Raw genomic sequence first — 26,497 nt, 5'->3', positions numbered from 1 at the left:
ACATCCATGTTTAAGACCTTGCTTAGGCTGTGTAATACATTCAAGGCCAGCCTGGGTAATTTAATGAGAATTGAAATCAAAATTATAAAATTATAGTGATGTGCAGGGTAGTGTTGGCCTACACCTTTAATTCCAATAGTCAGGAATCAGGAGGATCTCTGTGAGTTTGAAGCCAGCCTGGTCTACAGAGCAAGTTTCAGGACAGCCAGGGAAACACAGAGAAAGCCTATCTCAAGCAAACAAACAAAAATTACAGTGATGTGTTTTAAAAAGACCTTCAGAATAAGTCAGGAAGGCAGGCTAACCAGAGTCCTTCAGCTTCACCTCTAAGTCGTCTTCTAGATGCAGGGATGTTAGTAAATGCACCCCAGGGTTCACTGATAACTTGTATAAATACATGTCAAGGCTTTTGGTACAGATCTGCTATATCCCAGCTGAGGCAGGAGGACTATAATTCCCAGGCCTGTCTGAGCTACCAAAGAACTTCAAGGCCAGCCTGGACAACTTGTTGGGACTCTACATCAAAATTAATAAAATAAAATAATAAAATGGGGGTGTTGGAGGTGTGGTCTAGTGTTTGCGTGCTTCCCTAGCTTATGCAAACCCTGAGCTCTATGTTTGCACTGCAAACCAAACCAGTATTTTCCCCATGCAAATATTGCTATTCCTGTTTAAAGCCGCTCCTGCTGTCTACCACATTATAGAAAACACAGGCGGGTGGTGGTACACAAAGTGCAAGGAGGTAGGGCTAGGACAGACTGGGGCCTAGGGTCAAATACCCCAGAGTTGGGTGGAGGATTGGAGATGAAACCGACCTGGGGTTTGGTTCCCTCTTGCACCTCCCCTCTTAGCCCTAACATGAGGCCACTGTGAGTACACCCCAGTGTTTAAACCACACAGCCGCCTTTGCTCGATAGCTTAAGAATACCTATGTGCCAAGTATGGCGGCAGACATCTTTAATCCCAGCATTCAAGAGGCAGAGGCAGGCAGACCTCTGTGAATTTGAGACCAGCTTCATAAACAGGGTGAGTTCCAGAACAGTTAGGGTTACACAGAGAAACCCTGCCTCAGGGGATAAAAAAAAAACAAAAACAAAAACAAAAAACCTACTACTACTAATAATAATAAAGACTACTTATGAGACTTCCCAATATGTATGACCGTGAGGCTCCATTGAATCAGAGGCTTTTTAGAATTCTCTCATGGGTGCAGAATGGAGAGAAGCAGCTATTGTTCTGCAGGACTGAGGTACACACAAAAGCAAGACTCACTATTCTAACCCTTTCCTCATCAAAACCAAAGTGCTAAGACCCAAGAGTTAGTTACTCAAACCCTGCTCTAGTTCCAAGTCTACTAACTCCCCCAGGCCCTCCGTGTCTTGACTCTTTCAGTGCCTCTCTGCTTGTGATCTAGCCCTAGCTTGTAACTGGAGAGCCCAGCTGCAGCCTCAGCCAGTATGGGTCTTCCCCACACCAATACCCACTTGGCCTGTCGGAGTCCACAGACCCCCTTTTCCAGGAAGCCTGTCTCTACTTCCTGCACCAACACAGCTAGAGGCATCACTCGAGGGTTCCCTTCTATGGCTCTTAGACTGCACACTTGCTGTTTAGTGACCACACACACTGTGCGTTACTGGCACACCAACCAGAGTGCACTAACTTAGGGACTGTCTTGCTTATGTTTTTATCTCCAGAGCCCAGCTGTGAGGCTCACAGAGTCTGCAGAGATGCTTCTTGGCTTGGTGATCTAGGAAAAAAGGATGTGTCTGGTACCCATTCTACCTTCTATGAATCTCTGGAGCTTCCTAGGACCTCTACCAGTGAATGGGTTTTTGTTTGTTTGTTTGTTTGTTTTTGTTTTTTAAAGAGTTATTTATTTATTATGAGTACACTATAGGTGCCAGACACACCAGGAGAGGACATCAGAACCCATTACAGATGGTTGTGAGCCGCCATGTAGTTGCTGGTAATTGAACTCAGGACCTCTGTAAGAGCAATCAGTGCTCTTAACCTCTGAGCCATCTCTCCAGCCCGTGGATGGGTATATTAATAAATCAAAACCAACAATGAACCTACACTGACTTTGCCACCCATGTCTCCCCCAAGCTGATTTTATATATTTTAATGGGTTGTGTGGCTTATTATGTAGGAAAAAAACCTCCTAAATCATGGTATGTAATGTGTCACTTCAAATATACTGTTATTTAATGGACAGGAAGCCATGGAAACCTTCTTGTCTCTGCCAGTATAATGCACATCTGCTGCTAGGGAAGTCAATGTTCTGGTACCTATGGTCTACACGACATGGGTCCATCTGAGTTACCCGCAGGAGGCATGTTGATTTTTTCAAAAGTCCCCCTTGGAGCTGGAGAGACGGCTCAGTGGTTAAGAGCTCTTAACTGCTCTCACAGAGGACCCATATCAGAGGGCTCACAAACTCCTGGAACTTCACCTCCAGGTGATCAACATGCTTTCCTGGACACTGCAAGCACCATACAGACATGCACACCCTCACATATGTATATATAATTTAAAAGTGAATTAAATATTTAAAAAGTCCTCCAAGGGCTTTAAGGCAGCTCCTGGAACCATTGCACCGTTCCTTTGCCTGGTTTCCTCATCTACAATGCAGGAAGACACAAGCAGACAGAAGCCTTGTAAGCTGTTCCAAGTCACCTGGCAGGAAAACAATCTGCAGACTCACAGATCTGGGATACCAGACCCACGAACTGTCTCCTCCCTGTAGCTGCTGGGCTCCTGGAATCCTTTTTAGCTGCAAGCTGACAGCTCTAGCTCACATTTTCCAGCCTCATAAATCAACACAGCTTGCAAGAAGGACTTCATTTCAAAGGGTGCAATTAAGAACTTATAAATAAGCCGAGAAGATAGCTGTGTTAGAATATGTGCTTAGCAGGTTCAAGGCACCACGTCCAGTCACAGCACAAAAATAAGTAATAAAATATGAAGTAAATCTGCATTCGCTTTGCATTGGCTAGTTCCTGCATCTGATGGCTCTCAATGCCTGTTCTTGGGACTAATCTCCTAACTTTGCTTTATCGAGGGGCCAGTGTTAGGGAGCTAGTCTGGTTCACTAATTGTAAAGAAACTGTCTCCAGGAATGAGTGACTTTAAACAGTAACTTTTATGATAATTTTAAAATCTAGGTATATACATGCATATATGTGTGTGTGTGTGTGTGTGTATGTAATGTATGTATGTGTATATGTATATATATAAAATCTAAAAAGCTTGGGATTGCTGCTTGGCACGGGCTAGTTTGGTGTGCTAAGACTTCTGACAAGTTGCATCCTGGGAGTTTTCATTTTGACATGTTCTTACACATTAAGTTTTACAGAAGAAAAATAAAGTTTTCCTGAGACGGAAAAATAAATATGTGTCTTTCTGAAGTTATCTTTACCTGGAAAACATCCTTTTCTTTTTCTTGTTCTTTCCCATCAGCAGTTTATTTCTGCTAACTGTGCAATCATGGGAACCACATTCTTCACGCAGGGTCAAGTTAAGTTCTTACAAGCTAGAGAAAGGTCATATTTGTTGTTCGCTTTTCTGCCTACTCAATTTTGAGGGACAACTTGTATTATTACCTCTCTTCACCCGGTTTGATTTATGAGCTCGGATGTCAGGTCATTCTTTCCTAGGTCGAAGAAAGAAAGAGGGGAGGGTGGGTCGTCTCCTTGAGCTAATACCTGATAAAATATCTGAATAGGTCCCCGTAGACCTTGACGGAGACACATAACTATTTTAACCTAATCTGATAAAACAACCAGAAAACTTTATCAGAGGAGAATGTAGCCAGCCTTGTCGCAGCTCAATGGATGAGCCTTTTTATCTGAAATGACAGACTTCATTCAACAGGGAAAGCTGCAGATAAGAAACAATTGAATTGTCCCAAATCAGATCCGATTGTCTGCCCCTGCTCCACACTGCCACACCTGCTCCGATGGGTCAAGGAGCACCTCTTGGCATGGTCCCCGAGGGGTCTGAAAACATTGCAATGTGCTGAACTTTGAGACTTCTGCGTTTATTCTGCGATTATAATTAACCTGCTCACCAGTTGCTATCGATCAGTTCTGAGCGAAGGTGATAAACTTTGACTGGATTTCTGGAAGTAGAACTGGACATTTAAATGGGAAGGAAGAAGGAAGCTAAGTTCATCCACAGTTGGGGGACCCCACAGAGCAGAGCTTATAACCTATAAACATCCCCACCCTTCCTAGATGTGTGAGCTCTTCATTTCTCATAAAAAAAAAAGTGTGTCTGCGGCTGTTCAGCACAGGGTAAAAGACAGCAACAGACACCACTCACAGAGGCACTTTTATGATTGTAAATATAGACTGTTACCTGCCTAGATTAGACTTGTTAGTAAGGATATTTTAACTACAGGAAGTCGTGTATCGAGTCCAGAGAATGACTTACTGTAAAAATGCCAAAAGCCAGAAAACCAAATTCTCTTCACTGAGATAAGAAGTTTGAATATCCTGGCCCAATTCTGATTAGAGAGCAGCAATAGATAAAACCACAGGCCACCTGCCAACCCTGGGAAAGTCATCACTGGGAACTGGGTTCCACGCAGAACAACCTTTCACAGCCTGGGGATTCCTTCCTGGTCTGCATACATATCCTGTGCTTGTCTTTATCACAAACATAGCTGGTCTGTTGTTCTCCTCTCCTTCTCTACCTACCATAGTTACATCTAAGAGAGTCATTAAAGATGGCAAAGAGGGAACAGATCCCTCTAGAAGTTTTTAAGAGAATCATGAGGTTTTGGTTTTCCTAAACAGCCAACAGTCCATCTAAATTTAGGGGAACACCTAGCTCTGAATTTGGCAGATTTCTGTCATTTTCTGTAGATCAACTTCAGGAGAGTGAGAAGGGTGTACAAGGCTGAGGTTCCTATTGATGTGATCACCCCTTGCCAGCTCCATAAATGGGAAGGGATGGGTAGGATGAGGACTGCAGAGACATTAACTAGCCCACAAGAAGCAAGGAGGCCTAGGGTAAAGCTACCTTGCACAAGGGAGCCTTTCGGCTGCATTGAGCCGAGTAGTTCTGCAAGGCTCAGTGTAGCGGGGTAGATGGAAGGAGGAAGCTGGCAACCTAAAGGTTTCTCTTTGTGCTAAGTGGAGCTCCCGCTTGCTGGTGGAGCTGGACAGGGAGCACGAGACTTTCTGAGCATTAGTTTCTTTCCAGCAAACAGAGACCAGCCCCTCCCCACCCCCACCCCAGAGACGATTTAGCAGTCCCAGTCAGCGGCAGCCTTCCAACTTCCTTCTCACAGTGGGCTGTTGTGTAGTGTAAGGCTGCCATCTCTAAAAGGTTACTCGTATATGCATGTCCACAGACCAAGACTATAAATTTACTTTACACAGATTAAAATGGATTCAAGGTTAATTCCTGTTATCCCTGCTTATACTGTTTCCCTGGTTTCTTTTTTCAGAAGGCGACAAGAGAGCAGCTGTATAGAGAGTCAATAAAATGTGTGTAATCCATTCAGAGAATGCTGCACATGGCCTCATCATGAGCTACCAAAGGTCAACCAGTTCCCTGGAACGTCTTTTGGGCAGCAGGCCATCATAAAAGAATCCGGCTTCTAGCAAACCAAGAAGACCCCCCCCTATAGTCCCCCTCCCTTCTCCCCCTTCTCCCCACCACCCCCCCAACTCAGCAGAAGCAACAGCTTTTGCAATGGCTTCTGTTCTAAATTCAGCACAATTATTTAACTGTGGAGTGCGTTCATGTGCATGTATGAGACAGACAGACAGACAGACAGACAGACAGACAGACAGACAGAGACAGAAAGGCCAGAGGGTGACTTCAAGTGTCTTCTTCAGTCACTCTTCACCTGTTCTTGCCCCCTCCACCAAGATTCTGTGTCTCCCTGGCTGTTCTGGAACTCACTCTGTAGACCAGGCTAGCCTCAAACTCAGAGATCCACCTTCCTCCTTCTCCTGAGTGATAGGATTAAAGGCCTGTGCCGCCACCGCCTGGCCACCTAATTTTTAAACATTTTATATTTATTTTGGGGAGGGGATGCACATGCCATGACGCATGTGTGCAAGCCAAAGGACAACATAGGGGAGTAGGCTCACTCCTCCACCATGCGGGGTCTGGGGATTTAGCTCAGGTTGTCAGGCTTAGTGTCAAATGCTGGCCCTCATCTTTGAGATGGGGTCTCCTGCTAACCCTGGAGCTCACTGGCTTGACTAGACTGGCCAGTAGATTACAGGGATCGACTTATCTTTGCCCCTCCTCCTACTCCAGCACTAGAGTTACAACTTGCAATGCCATCTTATAGGGATGTTGGAGATTTGAACTCAGGTCCTCATGCTAGCACAGCAGACACCTTACCATCTGAGCTCTCTCTCCAGCCCCAACTCCATTATTTTTAAAGGCAGTTTAGGTGACCAGTTTAAAACGTTAGTGATTTTCCAGCATGTTCTGATCTTAACATTACCTGAAGAACTGTCCACCAAAAGTGGTCACTATCAGCTCTAAGTGTTTGTGCCCAGGAGGGGACTTGGGGATAGGGGTGCCCCACAGCTGCAGAGTGACTTGCCACACCTTGAGATCTGCCCTCAGTAAAGGAGCAAAGTCAAAAGACGGACTTGGGGTACAGGTAAGGGTGGATAAGATGCTTGCCAGGATCTTGAAACAGGGCATGGGGGAAATTCCAGGAGTTCGTAAAGGAATAAATCAAATAAAAAATCAAATTTTAATGGGCTTTTACTGCCTGTCTATAAACACCATTAAAATTTTTCGTGAATGATGTGTCAGTTTTCAAAAACCTCATTAGCTTTTCTTCTCATCATTATTATCAAGTGGGGTCCATGTGTGGAAGTCAGGGGACAACCTTGGAGTCAGTTCTCTGTGTTCAACTTCACACATGTTCTGGGGATCAAACTCAGGTTTGTCAGGATTGCACCAAGCAGCGGCGAAGACATTTATAGTGGATAAATGGACATTTATAGTGGATGGCCCCAGTGTGGCCATCTTGGCCAACCAGTTTAATAGTATTTAAACATGGATAACCATCGTTCTGTTTTAAAATTCAAAAGGTTCCATTGCACATTCACAGCAGCAGAACCCACAGTGGCAGGTAGAAGCCAGCTTGGTGTCCACCCGCCTAGGAAGGGGCAAAGGAAATGTAGTCACACAGTGGTCTACTCATCAGCTTAAAGAAGGAAACTGCTCCATGGTACAGCTTGGGTATCCTTGGAGACAATATACTGAATGAAATACACCCGGCACCACAGGCAAAAGCATTGCGTAATTTTGCTCATCGGATGTAAGGGGAGCAATCAATGTCACAGCCATGGAAAGCAGAGTAAGTGGTTGGAGAGAGCGGGGACTGAGGAACTGTTGCTGTTCTGCAGGATGAAAAACATTCTCAAGATCCATCATCCAGCGATGCTGAGACCAAACACTGAACTGCATCATCTTCCTATGATGATGAAGAACATATTATCAGGGCAGAAAGATGGCTCAGTGGGTAAAAGTTACATTTTATGTGTTTCTTTTGTGTGTGTGTGTGTGTGTGTGTGTGTGTGTGTGTGTGCATTCGTGGGCCACAGTGCATATGTGGAGGTCAGGAACAACCTTCAGGAGTTAGCTTTCTCCTTTTACCGTGCCAGTCCAGGGGGATCAAACTCAAGTTGACAGCGTTGGCAGCAAGCTCCTTTACCCACTGAGCCATCTTGCCAGACACGAGTGTGTTTATTATCTGGTAGAATTATGAAGCACAACAATGACTACAAAGAGGACTAAGCCAACCAAAGCATGTTTTCAGTTTTACAATCTGCATGGCTGCAGCAAGCTTCTTCTCCAACTCCATCTCCTTTCTACCCCCTGTGCTCCCTATAAATAATCAATGTTACAAATTCTTTACCTAGGGCCCAAGGAAGGCTTTCAGAGATAATTGCGTATTTTTAAATAAATACAATGTATTTCCCCATGTCTGACACCAAGAATATAATGCCCCTGTACCTTCAGCACTTCCAAGTCCCTCAGAAAGCCATCACATCTGCCTAGGTGTGTGTGCAGCACATGAATGTACACCCTGGTGGTATACATTTGTATTACTTCTGGGTTTTGTTATTGTGGGTGACAAAGTGGTGAGTGTGTACCTCGGACTTCATTATTTGGAGTCAAAAGTTCAGTGTCAAGAGCTATCTACTCTGTAATTTGACTGGTTTACCAATGCCTATCCACAAGGCTTGTACCAACGAACATTCCCACCCACAGGTATCAGAGTTCCTGTCCCCCACACCTCACAGTATGTTTGTCTTCTTAGTGCATTTAAAGAGGGGGGAAAACAAATAACAGGGAAGGGAACAGAAGAAGCTGTTATCTACAACTGTCCCCTGAGCATATTCCACCAGCAAATGTGGCCTGACCTTTTCATGGGACACAAACGAGCAAGTGACAGGTGTCACTAGAGGCAGAGACACACCCCAGGCTACCCCAACACACCTTCCTTATTTAATTGGTTCTCCGAGTAGCACCACAAACTAGTCCCCACTTTGATTGGCCTGTTCAGGGCGGTAACCGGAAAATTAAACAACTTTGATTTTCTTAAGACTAACAAATTGTTCTTGAGCCTAACAGGCTACCTTGGGGATCGCTGAGTTGCCTGTCTAAGGGAACTAGCTCTGAAAGCAACTGGCCCTAATTGATAAAGCAGTCGCCAAAGGGCCCAACAAACACTACAGCATTTTCCGCTGACCTCAGTCTTTGGCTCTCTGAACACCTTGAGAGCCCCACCCGACCTGAGATGAAGCAACACTTTTTGCTTTTTTGGGTTGTTTCCATAGCGCTGAGCAATGCACACATTTGTTTCCTTCTGTTATTCTCACTGAGCCCTCAAACAACCCCCAAATCCTCTAAGAATAGTAGGGCTACTTATTTCTTTAAGACACAAAAGGATTACTCTTCTTTACTAAGCCACATTTCTTAGGCATCCCAGTAACAGCTACAAGCAACGCCACATTTCAAGGTCTATTATTTATATCTAATCTCTTTCAGTCTCCTCTTTCTTTCTTTTGTTTTCTTTTTTGGCTTTAGGTCTATACAAGCCTTAATGGGCACAAAATTGACTAGACTGTGATGTGTCTTACACACAGTAAAAGTCTACTTTAAGAATATATCTCAGGATAGAGAGATGGCTCCTCAGTTTAGAGCACATGTTGCCCTTGCAGAGAGTTGAGTCCCAACCCCCACATGACGGTTCACAACCACACTTAACATTCCAGACCATCTCCTTCCCTCTTCTAGATTCTGTCCCGCACTTCTGTCACCAGGCGCTTATGGTACACATATGCAGGAAGAATGCTCAAACATATGAAATAAATAATTCTAAAAGCAATTTTTAAAGAGTACATCTCTATGGATTTAGCCAAATAACAGGGTCCTCATGATATTTTGATTTTTAAAAAGAGATGGCCATTTTCCTCTGCGCAGGAATGTTACAGCTCACACATGCGCCCTGAAAAATGCCAGGACTGCTTGGCCAGCTGTCTGGGCAGGGCTGCATACAGCCTGTGTGGAAGCTGGACCGCTAGAGCCCATTCAAACATGATGACAAACCATGATCTGTGCTGTACTTTGAGACAGCCACAGCCACACACTCCAGTATTTTTTTTTTTTTTTTTTTTTTTTGAGACAGGGTTTCTCTGTGTAGACCTGGCTGTCCTGGAACTCACTCTGTAGACCAGGCTGGCCTCGAACTCAGAAATTCGCCTGCCTCTGCCTCCCAAGTGCTGGGATGAAAGGCGTGTGCCACCATCGCCCGGCTTCACTCTAGTATTCTTAACCCTAGCATCTGTTCGCCGAGAGCTGCACAGAGTCAGAGCCCAGCCTTCTACACTGGTCTCAGGTTTCCAGAGCCCTCGCCATTTCTGCTCACCCTTCTCTGAGACTCTCTGATTCTATCTTTGCTTTTTATTTTATTTTATTTTTAAGCAGGGGACTGCTACGGAGCTCAGGCTAGCTTTGAGTGCTCCATTCTCCTGCCTCAGCATCCAGAGTGCCCAGTTGCAGGTGTATGCCACCACACCCAGCTCTAATTTGCTTCTTAAAGGACACAGGCAGTCATTCTGTGTGGTTTGACCAGGGCAGGGCAGAGTCCTGGGGCAATTACCTCCCAGATCTCTACTCAAATATTTGCTACTTGCCCAGCATGTGCCAGGCACCTATGTGTGAGTAAGACTCTGTACCTGCCTCAGTAAGGTCACAGAATTCCATTATTGTGCCCAATTAATGCATCTAACAATTGCTTCAGGGTCCTAGGTTTGTTGAACTTGGAATGAACTAAACTTCACATATATTACAGTCAGGGAAGAATAATTTATTTCTTGCCAAGTTCAGGTAATTTTCACATGACCCTGTTGGTCTTTATCACTTTTATTTTTATTTATTTTGCCTTATTCCAATAACGAGTCCAAGAACTTGCTAGATGTTAGCTATTAATACCAAAACAGTCCAACCTCATAAAAAGGAATAATGACATTTGCTTATTTCTCCTCAACACAAACTAGAAACATTTCAGACTTAGGAATCAGTCTCTGAGATTCACCTTTGGAGATGACTCTGTTATTAAGGCAAAGCACAAGCTATATTGTACCATTCCACAGTTCTACACATGAGATGGGAAAGTGAGCCTGTGTTTCTCTCTTTCTTGTTGTAACAGTGGGTCCAGGTTCTTTCCTGTGGTACCTTATGTGGAGACTTCCGGGCTTTCAGAGGGAAGTTCCTCTCCTGCTTTCTCAGCTTGGCTCTCAGCTCATCTCCCCTTACCTTACCACAGGTCATTCATAAATTTTCATATCTAATTAGGGTAACTATTTATACATTTTCATATCTAACTAGGGAAACCAACTATCTCTGCTCAATAGGCAGTCCCAGGTTTAATACTAAACTTTCCAAGTCCTAGGAAGCCCTTGAGTCCCAGAAAAAGTAGAAAAATTAATAAAACAGCTATCATTTATGAAAGAGCAATTACTAGACATTGGATAGATTACCAAAGTCAGGATACTCTAAGAGAAGTTGAGTGGAACTGAAACTCCCTTACAGAATTTGACATGAGACAGACAGAGGTAGGCAGCTTGCCCAAGGTCAGTTGAGGTTTGATGGCTCCAAAATGCTTGTGGTCACATCAGTGTGCTATGTGCTGTTTTAGAGCTCAGTGGTCCTAAGCATCTATCCAAAGGGGAGCTCTCAATAAGCCCCAGGGAATCTGTTCTTTATCCTTCAGTCACTTGGCACCATCAGCGAGTAAGATGGCCGATTCTCACTAAAGCTACCAAGCAGTACTAAGTCCAAGGAGAGGCAGGCGGCACAGAAAGCATGTAGGAGGGGAGCAGCCGGGACTGCCTCTCACTGGTGGAGCCTTTATCCAGCCTATGTCAGAGACAGATCTTCTGTCCTAGGGTAGGGCTGGAGAAGAAATCACCTTCACAGAGAGCACACTTTTAACTGGGGCAATGGCACCAGATCGCCAGATCCTCATGAGGGCTACGTGATTAAAAACGAAACAAACAAAAACTCCCAAGTGTATGTCACACACACATGGAAGTGTGACAACAGATTCTCAACATGCCTGGTGCTCCCTCATGACAGGCCCAGATCACGTCTTTAAACACATGGCGGGCGGCTTCATGGGCTGACTCTTAGGACAGACCTGAAAGCCCACATGCAGGCTCTCAAGGAGAGAGGAGACACGTACCCTATTGTTTTTTGTGCTGTGTGTGGATCCTAGAATTTGGGGAACCTCTTCAGCTCCCACGCTCCTATGTACAGTCATACAGTGTCGCTTTGTTTTGCTTTTATACTGAACACAGGAATGTCTTCCTCGGGTTTGGATGGGGAGTTCACTCTTTGCTGTATCCAAACACTGAATTCTGACTCTAGGACTTTTTTTTTTTTTTTTTTTTTTTAATTAGACTGGGTCTTCTATGTACCTCAGGCTCTTCCTCCCCATCTCTGGAATTACAGTCATACATCACATCTACTTATTCCTTCTTATTTTGAGCTAGGAGTTGGGTTGAGTTGGACAGAACTCAGCTACTGAGGATGCAGGCCAACGCCCTGCAGGCTCACGTCCAGCCTCCACCACATGGAAATGAAAACCCTGCTCTTCACTTCTTCCTCTGGGTGCGTGTCGACTTGGCCCTGCAGGGGAGGAGGACATTGGCAGCCACAGACCCAGCCCTGGCGCCACTTCCACTGTTAATCAGTTTACCTGGGATGTATGTTTGACTAGACCCTTCTCTTGAGGGACCTTCCATGGCCACCCAGGGAGTGGCAAGGGATAGACTTTACTCTTCAAAGTGACAGCAAATGCACAAGGATTTAGCACTTAGTAGGTAGTCAATAAACATTAACTTCGTTTCTGAAGTCTGAGCTTCCTCACCTCCCCTAGAGACAGCTCCATCCAAACCGCACCTTCAATCCATTCCAGAAATTCTACACAAATACGGTCTTCAGCATTTTGTACGAGTGGACAGCCACTTTCCTTTCTTTCCCCTGGCCCACGTGGCTAGGAGCCCTCTAAAAGTTAGTTCAGCCTGTAGATCCCGTAAGTGGGCAATTTGCAGTCCCTCGAGTCTGACACTGGATGAGAATACTGACCACTGTTAAGGTTAATCTGGCCTTCCTGAGAAGAGGCAGCCCTATAAAATCTCCATTTAATCCAGACATTATAAGAAAGCCCCTCTGCACTGTCCTCAAACACGGACCTGGAGTATCTGATCAGGGAGTGGCACCATGAGACCACACAATGTGCCTGAGACCTCGCAGGGCGAGGCTCCAGTTTAACCCTCCCTGGTGCTCTCCTCAGCTGCCCTCCTCATTATTTCCGGCGTGAAAACCCCCTACCGGAAAGTCATCTACACCCAGAGAGATCCTCTAACCCGGCTGCCAAATGGCGCAGGTCTCAAGTTTGTTGAGGTCTCAAAGGAAGGGATGGAGGAAGTAGGGGCTGAATCCCAGATATTAAATCCCAGACTGCTCCAGCTGACCCTAGAGAACCCAACATCCCCCACTGTCACCAGTGGGCTGCGGGGGCCGGGCCACTCATTTACAGAAGGGCGTTGCTGAATCCTGGAAGCCAGGCCACACATCACCCTGACCCACCACCTGGAGTCTCCGACTTCCAGGCTGCCTTCCTGGAAGGCTCCTTGCATCAAGGATGTTCCCCAACCCCAACAGAGTTGGGAAAATTGAATGCCTCAGAGTGGGCTCAAGGCCCTTCGGTACTCACCGAGATTGGGGTGTCTTGCAGGGTTGGCCCGTCCGGGCAGGCTGTGCAGGACTGGACTGTCGAAGGGGCCAGCTGCAGCGGCGGCGGCCCAGGATGCGCCCACGTCGGCCATGTAGGCTGGGTAGGGGCTGGAGTAGGAGCCGGCGAAGCCCGGACGCCCGTACTGCTCTCGGCCGGCCAGGCCAGCGCCCGCCGCCCCGCCGCCACTGCTGTAAGCTGCAGCTTCCCGGGCTGCGGCAGCAGCGGCGGCGGCCGCCAGGGACCCAGTAGTCCCCGGGAAGGAGAAACGCGGGGACACGGGCGGCGGGGTGTAGGCGGCTCCCTCGGCTCCAGCCTGGCTCCAGCCAGGGCTGCCCTGCTGGGTCCCCGGCCCAGCCCCCGACGGGCCGGCCCCGGAGCTGCCACCCGAGGTGGCTCCAGATGCAGCAGCACTGCCTCCGCCCTGCAAGTAGGACAGGCCCAGCACAGAGGATGGCACCCGCGGAGTGGGCACGTAGACAGGCGAGGACGCGGCGCCCGCGCTGTGCATGAAGGCGCCGGGTCCACCCGCTTCGTAGGCGCCGGGCGGGGGGCCGTGGTTGGCGGCCATGGCCAGGCTTTGATACATCGCCCCGAGCTCTGAGCTTCGGTGTGCTCCCTTTACTTGCAAGTCAAGGAGCCCACGAGGGCGCCGCAGACCAAAGCGACAAGAATTAGAATGCAGGTGTGCGGAACTGTCACAAAAAAACGGAGATCAAAAAATAACGAGGAGAGCCCCAACTCGCTCAAAATATATACAAATTAAATCCAGCATCAGAGCAGCAATCTCTAAGCTCTGGTTTGCTCAGGAAAAAAAAAAGCCCAAATTGGATTTGTGGTTGCTCCAGAAACTGTGCGGGAGGGCTGACTCTACTCCAGGGGCCAGAGGCTGGAGGTGCCTAGGCGCAGTTGAGGCTGGGCTCGAACACCCTAAGCAGGCCTTCGGATCACCCACTGGCTAGAGGCGCCTAGTCCTTGCTTTCTGCCTGCTGCACACCCAGGCGCAGCTGCTGCCTCCAGTGCGGCTCCAGTGAAGAGGGACAAAGAGGGCCCGGTCCCTTCGGTCCCTTCGAAGCGGCAGTCCTGAAAGAAAAAAGGCAACAAGTAAGTGAGAGAGACGTTAACCACACAACGTGGGTTTTCAGAACCTCAGAACCCTGTTCAGGTTTTCTAAGGCTTCTCCCGCACAGCAGGTGAAACCACTCCTCTCTTGCCTGAGTTAGGCACAGTTCAACCGAAAGTGGCGGCCTTTGTTTGGTCCGGGTCAGGCTGCCGGTGGCAAGTATCTGGGAGGGAGACCGAAGTCTCTCGGGCATGAAGTTCCTGGTCGAGATCTGGGCCAATTATTTTGATAGTGCTTGTCAGAAAGGACTTTAATTTTATTTTTTAATTCTTTACCAAGCACCTTTCCCCCTTTCTCTCTCTCTCTCTCTCTCTCTCTCTCTCTCTCTCTCTCTCTCTCTCTCTCTCTCTCTCTCTCTCTCTCTCTCTCTCTCTCTGCCAGAGTATTCTGTAAATACAAGGTTTGAGCTCTGAAGAATTTTAGGGGCTCAAAAGATCTCTATGTTTTTTTTTTTTAAAGTTTTAATTGTTTCCCCACTTCTCCTCAAACATTTTCTTGACCAAACAAGAACTGTAGTTTGGGCGGGGGCGATGACAAACTTTATAAAAACCAGCAACCTGCGAAAGTTTTGTTTGTAATCTTTGAAAAAACGAATACCTAGAGGTAGAATCTAAATGTTTATAAATGAGCAAGTGTCGGCGGCGAAACCATAAAAAGGATTGTGAAACTCCTTAATCGTACTGTGCACCATGTGGGTGTCAAATCGGACAAGCCACACGTTTCTGCAAATAGTTACATTTCAAACACTTTGTGGAGTGTATATGGGGACCATAGAAGCAGGCGGGTTGAGCAAGGTCACTTTACAGAACTCGGGAAGCACTCCAGCTCCTCAGCTTTTTTCCTGCAGAATTGAAGACCCACCCAAACCAGAATTGATTCTTAGAGCCTGACGGCATCCTTCCTAGCCTAATTCCTTTCGGCATTACCAGAGACTATGGTGTGTGTGTGTGGGGGGGGGTCCCTCTATTTCCCTAACGCACCTGTTATGTTTCAAATCCTACAGCTCTATTAAGTAAAGGTGTCTACATTTGTTACTTTGCTGAAGACAGACCTGCAGTATAGGTGAAACTTGTTCAAGATCAAAGAAGACTTGAAGTGGGGCACCGGAGGGCCTTGAGTATTTGAAATTCCCCTTAAAGAAGAGGCAACTACTTTTAATTGGTTTCTATTTTAGTGAATGATGCGTCCACAATAATATTAAACGAACTAGACATAAACCCAGAGTCCGTCCACTTCTTGAATAAATAACTTTAGACACTTCAGTCCCTCATCTGTAAAGTGCAAATATTATAGGTGTCGTACAGTCATTGGGGGATTATGGCTGTATTATAATGTAATACACACAAAACATTCATAACTAGATCTTAGAAGCCTCGTACAACAGGTACACAGAAGATTCAGCAGAACAGCTATTACTGCAGATCTCCAGTTTATATCCCAAGAAGTACCTGGGATGTAATTTATACTTACAATAAATCATCTTTATTACTGTAAAATTCTGGAATTGGGCATTTAATATATACACTAATGTTTTTCATTATCTTCGCATCATCTCTAGCAACAATGGACTCATGACAAAGTGTGCAGTCACATGGTGACTGATAAATTGTTTTATATTCACTTTTTCAAAATATGCAATAAGCTATTGGCTTGGCGGTTAAACATTTCCTTCTAGCAAATTTGGGTGGAAGATGGATACAAGAAACTTGACCTGAGATCACATACTCTTCCCTTTAAAAAGAAAAGCACAAAGCATAAAACTTCCTGGAAACATCTGGACTCTGATAAGGAATTATGCAGATTTACACTGATTAAAAAAATCCATCATTCAATTTTTAAATCAAGTAGTTGGCCTAATTAATTGTACTTTCTGTAATGTCAACTCAGGAAATTATTTTTTAAGTAAGATACGTTTTCTTTTCTCGACTAGCAGCAGTTAAAGAAGAGATTTAGAATTCTGTAATCTAACTTAAGTGTGGTGTTAATGTGCAAGCTTGAAAAAAGATGCGAGCAGTACATCAGTTTGGGATCTCAGGCTTGTGAGCAGAAGCTCTCTGAAGTTTCAGATGGGTGATGCTTTAACCTGATGTTGGATTTCTAGAACAATGGAAGGTGGAGAAGATATCCCTCTTTTCTGGGAAGGCCAGAAACCATTCTCTTGCTGGATTCTTGCCTATCTGTGATCTGGGGCCCAATAACCTCCATATTTTCACATAAGTCTAGTACACGGCTTGGCCTAGACTTTCTCTCTCTTTCAAATCACTCTACCACATTCACCCCAAGTTCCCAAACAGAGAGAAAATTTTCTTTTCATGATTTAGTCCACGGCTCTTTGGGAACCTGCTTTTGATAGTCGGAAAAAGCATCGCGCTGGAATGTGTCTTTTTACAGGTCTTTCCTCTAAGCTCGCTCCCGTGGGTCTCTCTGGTCCCATCACACGGAGAATGGTCAGTAAGCAGCGTATACAGGAGCCCCCCTGGCCAGTCTCCCCAGGCAACTTTTCTTTCTTCGAATGGGAATGGCCCAAGCGTCCTTCCTGGCTGCCTTCCTTTTCCAAAGGTACAGGAAACAAATTCCCGAGGTGCTTCCCAGCCGCGCGGCCTTGTTTCCCTAGATCCTCTACTGCCTCGATCCCGCACTATCCTCTTCCTTTCAAGCCAAAAGCCCCTCTTTCTTTCCACCTGGTAAAAATTCACCACATAGACATCTCTCTCTGAAGAGTAACAACTGCCTACTTTCTCCTAGGCCACATCCAAGGGATAGAATAGTGAGTGGATCAGGGAACCTAGAGGCAACTACCGGGGTAGTCCGCGGGGTTTCGGCGCTAGGTCGCTTTCTCCCTGAAAGCAGTGTTTGTGGGGAGTATCTCCCCCGAAAACAGCTTCATGGGTAGTATTCAGCAGCACGTAGCACACACAATTCCTGAGCCCTAGAGGAGTTTGAAGAAGTTGACTAGAAAGCAGAAGAGATCCGCAAGCCTCCAAGCCTATCTCCGAGCGCCTCCAGGCCTCCCTCGAGGTTCCAGGGCTGCCTGCCACCGCCACTCTGCATTCCCTGCGTCTCAGGCTGGAGACACTATCCTGTCTGCACCCCGAAGTGTGGGCTATGCGGCCCGTCCCGGGTCAGTCGCTTAGAGAGATTACACGGGCCCTGGCCAGTGAGCCGCAAGACAGAACTAGAGAATCTGCATCAGGGCGGATTAAAAGGATTCAAGTTCCCTCCCAAACAATCCAAAAGCACCTCTCCAGCACCCATCGGCTTTTGCTCCTAATCAGTCTCACTCGATTTAAAGTTCTCGCTAGGCCAAAATCAAAAGCGGAGCAGTTTTTAGCCAATCTGGGGCACTAGAGTAACCAGCGTCTTTCCCAGCTACCTACCTCCTTATTCAGGCAAACTAGGTCGGCGGACCTGTGAGTTTCTCCTGCCCGGGGAAAGAGCAGGGAGTAGGGGAACCCTACCTGGCCAGCCCCAGTTTCCCAGAGAGCCGGCGCGATCTCCGTGAGCCCGCGGAGCTGCAGTGGCGGCGGAGCCTCGGGCGGCCACTCTGCGGGCCTCCGACTTGTCCCTTGCTCCCGGCTGGGTTCCCCCGGGCCCGTGCGTTGTGATCGCCTGCGCTGACTGGCCTAAGGGAGTCACGTGCAAGGGCGGGGGCGGGGGAGCGCGGACTCGGCAGCACCTCTGCCCGGTGCCCGCCCGCGGGACTCTTCCCAAAGCTCCCCCAGCAGGCAAAGTCCATGCGCGCAGGATCTCTCGGGGAACGAAAGCGCTCAGTGCCCGTGCTCCACTCCGCCCTCGGTGCAGCCCGATGTCCTTGCGGTTTGCTGCTCTGGCAAGGATCGTGTTTATTCTCGAATTTCTCTCTTTCTTCCCCACTCTCAGTGGTCCACGTCCAGCCGCCGTGTTCAAGGGGCGGGGCTGGTGGAGGAGAAGGTGACCTCGCACGTTGGGCTCATGGTCGCCGGTGGGGCACTGGGTCACCCGGGGTGCCTTGCTAGCCTCAGATCTACAGGGCCCTTGAAATGAGCTCCGGAGAGGGTCAAGAGGTACTAAAACCTGAAATGGCCCTTAAGGTCGGTGCCTAGAAGCGCAAGCTCCTTTCTCTGCTTCCCACGAGACTGCAAGGCGCCAAGAACCGGCCACCAGCCCAGGAGTTTATGTATTTATACAAACGCGCACCCCTTGCCAACGTAGCTTCCAACTCCTGCGGCCTCCGGTCCCGGCTCATTTGTCCCTGTTCTCCCAGTAGCCCTCACTGACTGGGGTCCAATCAAAAGGACGAAGTGGGGGTTGGGAGCCTGGTCTCCAACCTTAGAGCCCCTCCAAGGGCCGTAGTTCCTTCCCTGGAGTGGGGGTAGGGAGGGTGTCAGACCTTAGTTTGGAGTCGGCGTCAGTGCCTGTAGGCCCTGGCGCAGTGGGGTTGTGAGGGGAGAGTCCCTCAGACAGGTCTAAAGGTTAATAGAGCAATCACAGGGCCCTATTACCGCGTAAAAATAACCCATCGATTACCACAGCCTTCAGCTGCAGATAACAGCTCTCTGGCGGCTCTCGCGCTTTAGGCTAAACTTTTTTTTTTCTTTTAAGGCCGCATTTCTCCCCCCAGCATCGGTTTCCCATACAAGATTAGAGGGGTCAGGAGGTGGCTGGAATACCACCCGGTAAGAACTCTGCGCTGCCTCAGAAGGCTCAGGATGGCACCCGCTCCCGCAGTTCGAGGATTGACAGCAGATTGCCAGTGCCCCGCCGGTGCAAAAGCAACCCAGGCCCTAGGAACAGGCTGGGACGCGGAGCGGATTGAAAGGGAAAACCCGTGGGACTTTGGCCAACCTGTGGGGATCTCAGGAAAATCCCAGAGGAAGGACTGAGCGCGGCTGCGCGGGAGTGGGGGTGGGTGAGGGAATTCTCTTTTCCAAACCAAAGGTCCAGAGCGACTCTAGAGGAGGAGAAAAAACTGAGGCCGTCAGGGGTGCTGAGCTGCGCAAGGCCCGCACTTTGGTTTGGTTTACCGACGTAGCCCCGGGTGCCACCAGTTTGAGTCCGTTGGCGCCCCGGAAGCTGGGGAGCTGAGGCCCCATGACTAGGGTCCCTTCTCCAGCCCCCCACCCATCCTAAACAATGCCTGGTCAGAACCAGGGGCTGCAGATTCGAGATCTGGTAAAGTTTTAGGCATGGTATTCTGGGGATTTCAGAGGCCATCGCTGGGCATCAACGAACCCTCCCCTCACATCTCCTCCAGCAAACTCGTATCTGAGACTCTCGGATGAATGCAGAGAATGGCGTGGCCCTTGCTTTATTTTACAAGAAACCCTCAGCTACCTGGTGAGCAGGAGAGAAACGAAGCCAAAGGCCCACGGGCCACGGCCAAAGAGGTTCTCTCGTTCTCTCTCTCTCTCTCTCTCTCTCTCTCTCTCTCTCTCTGTCTGTCTCTGTCTGTCTCTCTGTCTCTCTGTCTCTCTGTCTCTCTGTGTCTCTCTCTCTCTCTCGTGTTCTCTCTCTCTTTCTCTCTCTCTCTCTCTCTCTCTCTCTCTCTCTCTCTCTCTCTCGTGTTCTCGCTCTCTCATTCTCTCTCTCTCTCTCTCTCTCTCTCTCTCTCGTTCTCTCTCTCTCTCTCTCTCTCTCTCTCTCTGTCTCTCTCTCTCTCTGACTTGTGTGCCTTAGATCTCAGATCTGCCTCACTGTAGTGACCCTCATAGATCAAAATGCGTTAACCTTGGGGGCCAAACCTAATGTTCCTGGTTTTGTTTGTCACCCATGAAGTCTGAGGCTTGAGGCTTAGTGTCTGGGGCACAGCGGCGTGTGATTCGCCTCTGTGTCGCCAGGGTATCCAGCAACCAGGCGGCATTCTACTGGTGTTGGATGAGTCTTAGTAAGGTTGTGTCCTGCAGCTAGCTATCCCCACCCCTACGCACCCATCAGCCTTCCTGAAACCCAGGTTCTAAGGATTTAAAAGGAGATGCTCTAGGTAGTCTGGGGATACTTTGCTCCCTGTGGTTAAGAGACTAGAATCGCGTGATCCTTCGGCTCTTGCTTAGATCAGCCAACGATCTCCCAGTCCGCTTTTCCTTTCCCGGCGGCTCCAGGCATCTCCCGCTGAGCTGACTGCTGCGAGCCGGAGGCCGAGACTCTGAAGGCGCCTGGGACTGAGACATTTGTTTCGGCTTCCTGTGACTTAACTCCCACACTCTGGGTCCCACACAACAAATTTTTCCCGGTGTGTGGGCTGAGAGTCAAACCAGACGCGTTTCTTGGGTGCTTTGGGTTGTTTCTTCATTCCCTCCCTCCCCTTGCCTCCGGTCCTTCAGTTGCTACCTTCTTCGGCTGGAACCAGAGGAACCAAGGCGACCTCTGTGCGTTGCCAGGAGCGGGGAGCATTTCAAGGCCTTGCTGGTTGGAGATGGGGGGGGGGTTATCGGCTGCCTCTAGAGGTTCCCAGGCTCCTCTCAGACTAGGGAGGCCAAAGAGAGAAGGGGGGCTGGGCACGCTGAGGTTCAGACTTGGCTATTTTTAAGGACTATGTCATTGGGATGGCCGGGGGAGGGTGGCTCAAGCCCGCTCACGTCTCTCCTTTCTGCTTTCCTTTCCCATGGTCTATGGGCAGAAACATGAGGCTCACCTTCAACCTTTTTAGATCTTTTTGCTCAGGATGGAGGTGGAGCATCTAACGACCCAGCCTTAAGTCTGTAGCTTTCCATAATAAGACTGATTTAGGTGAGCTGTATTCCTAAATAATCCTTGCAACACAAAAGAGTAAATTTTATTTCTTGTTCCACAAAGGATCCTGAGACTTAAGCCTGTCTCCTAGCTGGCAGAAACGAAACTGTAGGTTGAACACGACATACGTAGGAATTGGGACTTGATTTTCCTCGAAGGAGAAAAAGACAAACAGCCGATGTTGGATTTCACACAGATACCAAGAAAAATGCCACCCCCAAGGAATTGGGCACCAGTGAGTGCCCTCTGGGACCCGTGTGATTTGGTTTAAACGGTGCTCAGCGTTGGCTGCCGCAGGGTCAGCATTCTGGAGGCGGATGCCCCTCTGAAATCAACTCACATGCCACACAGGGAGAGAAAAACACATTCGGGAAAGAAACTGGATCGTGGACAGTTTTCAGTGTTCGTCGGTAAGGGAGTCAGAGGAAAGACTACCGAAGCCCACCTTGGTCCGGTAGAACGGACACCTCAGGTGCTGCCGTGCCTCCTTCTGCAAACGATCTGGGCTGGATATGCAAAGCAACCCGCACTGAACGAATTCGGTCCCCTGTCCTAACAATGGAGCCCGACACCACAGATATCACGTCCCTTTCCTCTGTGACTGTCAGCCTGCAACTCGAGATCTCTCTACTCAAAGCAGAAAATTCGAAGAGAGCAACTGGATGCACCTCGTCTTGTTCAAGAACAACTAAAGAACCAAAGACCCTGCAAGGCCAAGTCGGTGTGCTCCGCCCCCACGCACTCTTCCCCCAGCCCTGGACCTTCAGCGCGGGATCTTCAGGGATTCCAGGCTGAGGAGGGATGGTTGTGAATTCTCTGTTTGCACACACCCCAGAACTAACCCCACGCCTAGAGTCAGATCTTGAAGGTTCACTATAAAAGGAAGTAACCCTTTCTAATAGTTTGGCTTTTAAAGAATTGTTCAGTGTTGCAAAAATTGTGCGACATTGTAAACTGTTTGTGTCTTCCTTACAGATCTGGGAAAATGTGTCCCAGGGTTTCTGGTCTGGAAACCAAGTTGGTGGCATATTTCACAGTCACTTCTGAATTACAGGTCACTCTCCTATTTTATTTTTTTGATAAAACTTGCCTTCAAAGTTCTGCCAAATTCCTAGAAGCGGCCCCAAAAGCTCTCCACAGTTTTTCTTTGGGGAAACATTGCAAAGCAAGAATGAAGAAGATAAAACTACCATCTTCATCTTTAAAACAATGACACAGAAAGGTCCACTCAGAGTCTAGGTGGTGAAGTGTGTGGGGAGGCAGTGTGTCTCCAATCCAAATTCTCATTTTACTTCTTAATTTTCAAATAGCAGCCATAAAATACTCTTTGTGACGATCATTTTATTTTTTTAGTCTCTAAATGTTCTTTGTCGCCCGTGTCTGATATTTAAAAATTCGAATTCAATTTAGAACAAGACTGCACCTCATAATCTAAGAAAATCCGAAAAGCTTTTTGTAATTTTTTTTTTTTTTGCTAAGTTTATGAATGATGCCAGAGGCTTTGTGAATGGGGAAGGTCTTCAGTCCAGTGTCCCAGTCTTGACAAGGTCGTCACGTGGTCCGGGAGCCCAGAGTCCTGAAATAGTCTGACTCGCTGACACCCCCTTTTCCTGCAGACCCTCTTCTTTCTGCTTCCCAAAGGACTTCTTTACTCTTCTTTAGAGAAGGCTACTCATCCAGAAAACAGATAAAGGGAGCTGCAGAGAGAGGGAGTTGCCCTCTTCGGGAGGTCCCACACAAAAATTGGTCTTCTGCTCTGAGACTACAGGATCACACTGTTGTCTGTAGGCGCTGGTCTCTTGGAGATCTAAAGTGCCACACCTGCGATCATTCTTGGTGAACTGGCACTGGATTTGTTCACATGTAGGACCTCCTTCCTCATTTTTTTAAAGTTGTCCAGAGATGGAGTGTCATTAATTAATTCCCTGTTAAACATCCATTCAATTTATCCTTAGGTCTTTTCTCCCTGACATCAGAAATTCGCTTGTTTGTGGTTGCTGGCATAAATTTTCACATTACTACACCCTCCAGAAAGTAAGCTCTGTGAGGTGAAAACTGAGGCTGCTGCATAGGAGGTGTTCCATGAGTGTTTGCTGAATGGTTGAATTTGCAAGAAAGGTTTGTTCCTTTGTTTTGTTTGAGGCAGAGTCCTGCTTTATAGACCAGGTTGATCTTAAATTCACAGAGCTGTACCTGCCTCTGGCTCTGCATTTTCCTTCCTTAAAACCACATACCACTAGACAAGAGGGACTGTTAATAGTATTTCTGGTGTTGCCAGCGCAAAGCTCTTTTTAAAAAAGGTTTTGGTCTATGAGAACCTTTCCATCTAGTCGCAGAGGAAGGCACTCAGGCCAAGGACAGATCTGCAGAGTGCTAATCCAGTCCTGGTTGCACATATCCCTAACTACAAATTGCCCATTAAAATCTAGGTTATATCTCAGGTAATGCTAGAAGCCATGAAATGGGCAAGAAGAATGGATGCCCGGATGTAGACCAGATCTGGAAGTTTAGCTGGAGAAGCTAGCTCAGTACCATTGAGGCTGTGGCTGCCAGGAAATGTGGTGGGGATCTTAGAGAGGCAGCTCACCAAGGGACGCTGCTGGATGGCTCTGGCATCTCAGAAGGCCCAGAACCATAAATCCTGGAAGGACAGGAGACTATCAGACATCAGGACCCAGGAGCGGAGAGTGGGGAGCATGAGCACAGGAAGAAAGAGAGAAAGGAAGAGAGAAAGAGAGAGAGAGAGAGAGAGAGAGAGAGAGAGAGAGAGAGAGAGAGAGAGAGAGAGAAATAAAGCAGAGACCAGGAGTGGGGGAGGGCGGAAAGGTGCCCAGAACTTCCAGGGGTGAACACTTGGTGCTGTCCTAGCCAGCTTCTTTCCATGAAATGAAGATGGATGAAGAACACATCACACAGGTAGAAGGTCAAATGGCAGATGGGGTGGGGTGGGGCTTGAGAGTGGAGGCTCCAGACACATAAAGACACAAAACTGATTAGAAGGATTAGGGTTGGGTGCCAGAGGAGGAGACCATCCCTGGACAGAACCTTACAGAGCTGGGCCTTCTGAGAGGCCAGAGCCACCCAGTAGCATCCCTTGGTGGGTTGCCTCGCTAGGATCCCCACCACCCTCCCTGCCAGTCACTGGGCTATATAGAACTGCTGGGCTTCCCTCTTCCGACTCTACAACTAGACCCCAGCGCTTTGCCCTCCAACATGCTCACACCAGGGGTGACCTGGAGAGACCCCAGAGACCTACTGTTCTAAGCGCCAGCTTGGACCTGCTTCCACAGCAGGCAGCCTGCTCGCTCAGGACGAGGTGGCCGGAAAGAACGCCTGCCGACCTCAGCACCCTTCGCGTCACCCGCGCGGAGCCAGAGGTGACCCCGAGCCAGAGACGCCCAAGCAGGCGCCGCGACGTGGCGGAGGCCAGAGAGACAGGAAAATGTCAAGGAAGCCCGAAGACCAAGTGCAAAAACAGCGTCTGAACTAGCTTTGACTCGGGCCCAGTCCTAAGCTTCGGGAGGGGCATGGGGGTGATGGGGTGGACGACGGCGAGCGGGAATGGAGGTAACACTGTTCCTGAAGTGACCAACACCCCCCAGTCTAGCCCTGCCTTCCAATCAAGGACTAGCAGCAGAGCCTTCGCTTACCCACTTCCCAACACAGGTGCCTTTAGAGCGGCCGTTCCTTCCCCTCCCTACGATTCCAGCACCTCGCTTCCCCAGAAGGCGGAAGGGGAGCGTGGAGCCGGGAGGACTAGGGCTCCGGTTGTCAGCACAGAACGCTTAATAGTTTTAGGAACTGAGTCAGCTCCGACAGACAAACCTCACACTTGGTTACTACAAGAGGGACAGGATGCACTCCCTTTAAAGCCCGAGTTCTTCCCCAGAGATGCTAATGAATAACAAATTGCTAAGACCCCAGGATTTGAAGGTAAAACAGCCAAGGAGCAAAGAAACCCCGAGTGAAGTGGATTGACGGGTACCGGGGTACCGGGAGCCGACGGCGCCCCTAGAAAGGTGCCCCGCTGCAGGCAGCAGTTTCTCCTTCCACTTCACTCAACCAGACAGTAGGGCTGTTCCTTGGGGAGAGGGCCAGAACCCAGAGCTGCGCCCCCTCTGCCCCCCCCAAGTCTCCAGAGATACTTATTCCCGATTTCCACCTTGCTTTCCAGTGAGTGGGGCGGAGCAGCGCAAAGCAGGTAACGACTTTCTTAAGCCACAATCAAGAGAGATCGATTTCTCAAAAAAAAAAAAAAAAAAAAAAAAAAAAAAAAAAAAAAAAGCAGATTTACTCCCTGCTGATTCCTGGACCCTTCTCTATAGGATACTTTTGTTAGGGCAAGTGGTTTTCTTGCTCTTTCTTTTTGAAGGTTGTCCCACAGGTCCTACCTTTGCAACGTAAGGTAGAGTAGCTTTGTTTGTTTGTTTGTTTGTTTGTTTGTGTGTATGTGTGTGTGTGTGTTTCCTAGACAGAGTTTCCCTGTGTAACCCTGGCCATCCTGGAACTCATTCGGTAGACCCCAGCTGGTCTCGAACTCTGCATGAATCTGCATGCTTCTGCTTTCCAAGAGTGTTGGTATTAAAGTGACGTACCACCGCAGCCTGGCAATTTTAATTAAAAAAAAAAAAGTAAACAAGATCATAATGACCCAAGGAGGCCTTTTATTTACCATGTAGTTGAGGATGAAGGATGAACTTGAACTTCTGATTCTCTTACCTCCACCTTTAGAGTCGTAGAATTATCACCTCCACATCCAGTTTTATTCTGAGCTGGGTTTGAACCCAGGGTTTTCATGCATGCTAGGACAGTATTCTAATACTGTCTGAGCCACATGCCTAGATTCTCCAAGTTTTGTCTTATGCACTAAAAGGTATCATAGGCATCTTAAAAGTGAAACAAACCAAACAAACCCTACAGGTGCTTTCATAATTAATCCAAACTAGGAAGCTCAGGTGGGAGACAGATAAACTATGTCCAACCACACTATGGGATAGTTGTCAGTTGTCAGCAACAAAAATAAATGAATTTAAACAACACCCAGGGACATGAATAATCTGATATGTGTTCAGAGCCATGGGAGAAGATTAAGATTCAAAAGACTGTATTTAAAAACCATCTATACACATAGCGTTTTGAAAAAGACATAACCATAGTGCTGAAGTTGAATCAGAAGGAGCCAGGACCACAGGGTGAGTTACTTGGGGGTGTAGGGGAAAGAGCAGACATTTAGGAGCAGTGTTAGGACTATTTGGGACTATTCAATTGGTGTCTTGACTGTGTTGGTGTTTGCCAACACACATAGGATTGTATAATAAAGGGAGTCCGTTTACAATATGGAAAGTACATGTCAATAAATCTAACACTAAGAAGAT

General features: G+C 47.9%; 1 protein-coding gene across 3 annotated transcripts in view; it reads right to left on the bottom strand.

The window, feature by feature from the left end:
• The window catches only part of Gata4 (GATA binding protein 4), a 71,657-nt gene that overhangs the window by 27,320 nt on the left and 17,840 nt on the right, over positions 1 to 26,497 (bottom strand). For 2 of the 3 annotated variants that reach the window (XM_052191223.1, XM_052191225.1), the window contains exons 1-2: positions 17,873 to 17,996; positions 13,274 to 14,374 (exon numbers count right to left, since the gene is read on the bottom strand). In XM_052191223.1, coding sequence (XP_052047183.1) covers positions 13,274 to 13,880 — 607 coding nt within the window. In that variant the 5' untranslated portion in view covers positions 13,881 to 14,374; positions 17,873 to 17,996. Of the gene's footprint in view, positions 1 to 13,273; positions 14,375 to 17,872; positions 17,997 to 26,497 lie in introns of those variants that run through there. The other variant, XM_052191224.1, reaches the window with a different exon arrangement.

The sequence above is a fragment of the Apodemus sylvaticus genome, chromosome 8 (genome assembly GCF_947179515.1).
Source record: "Apodemus sylvaticus chromosome 8, mApoSyl1.1, whole genome shotgun sequence".
In the NCBI taxonomy this organism is placed as follows: domain Eukaryota; kingdom Metazoa; phylum Chordata; class Mammalia; order Rodentia; family Muridae; genus Apodemus; species Apodemus sylvaticus.
The sequence above is the reverse complement of the archived record's forward strand: the minus strand, read 5'-3'. Positions and strand labels throughout refer to the sequence as shown.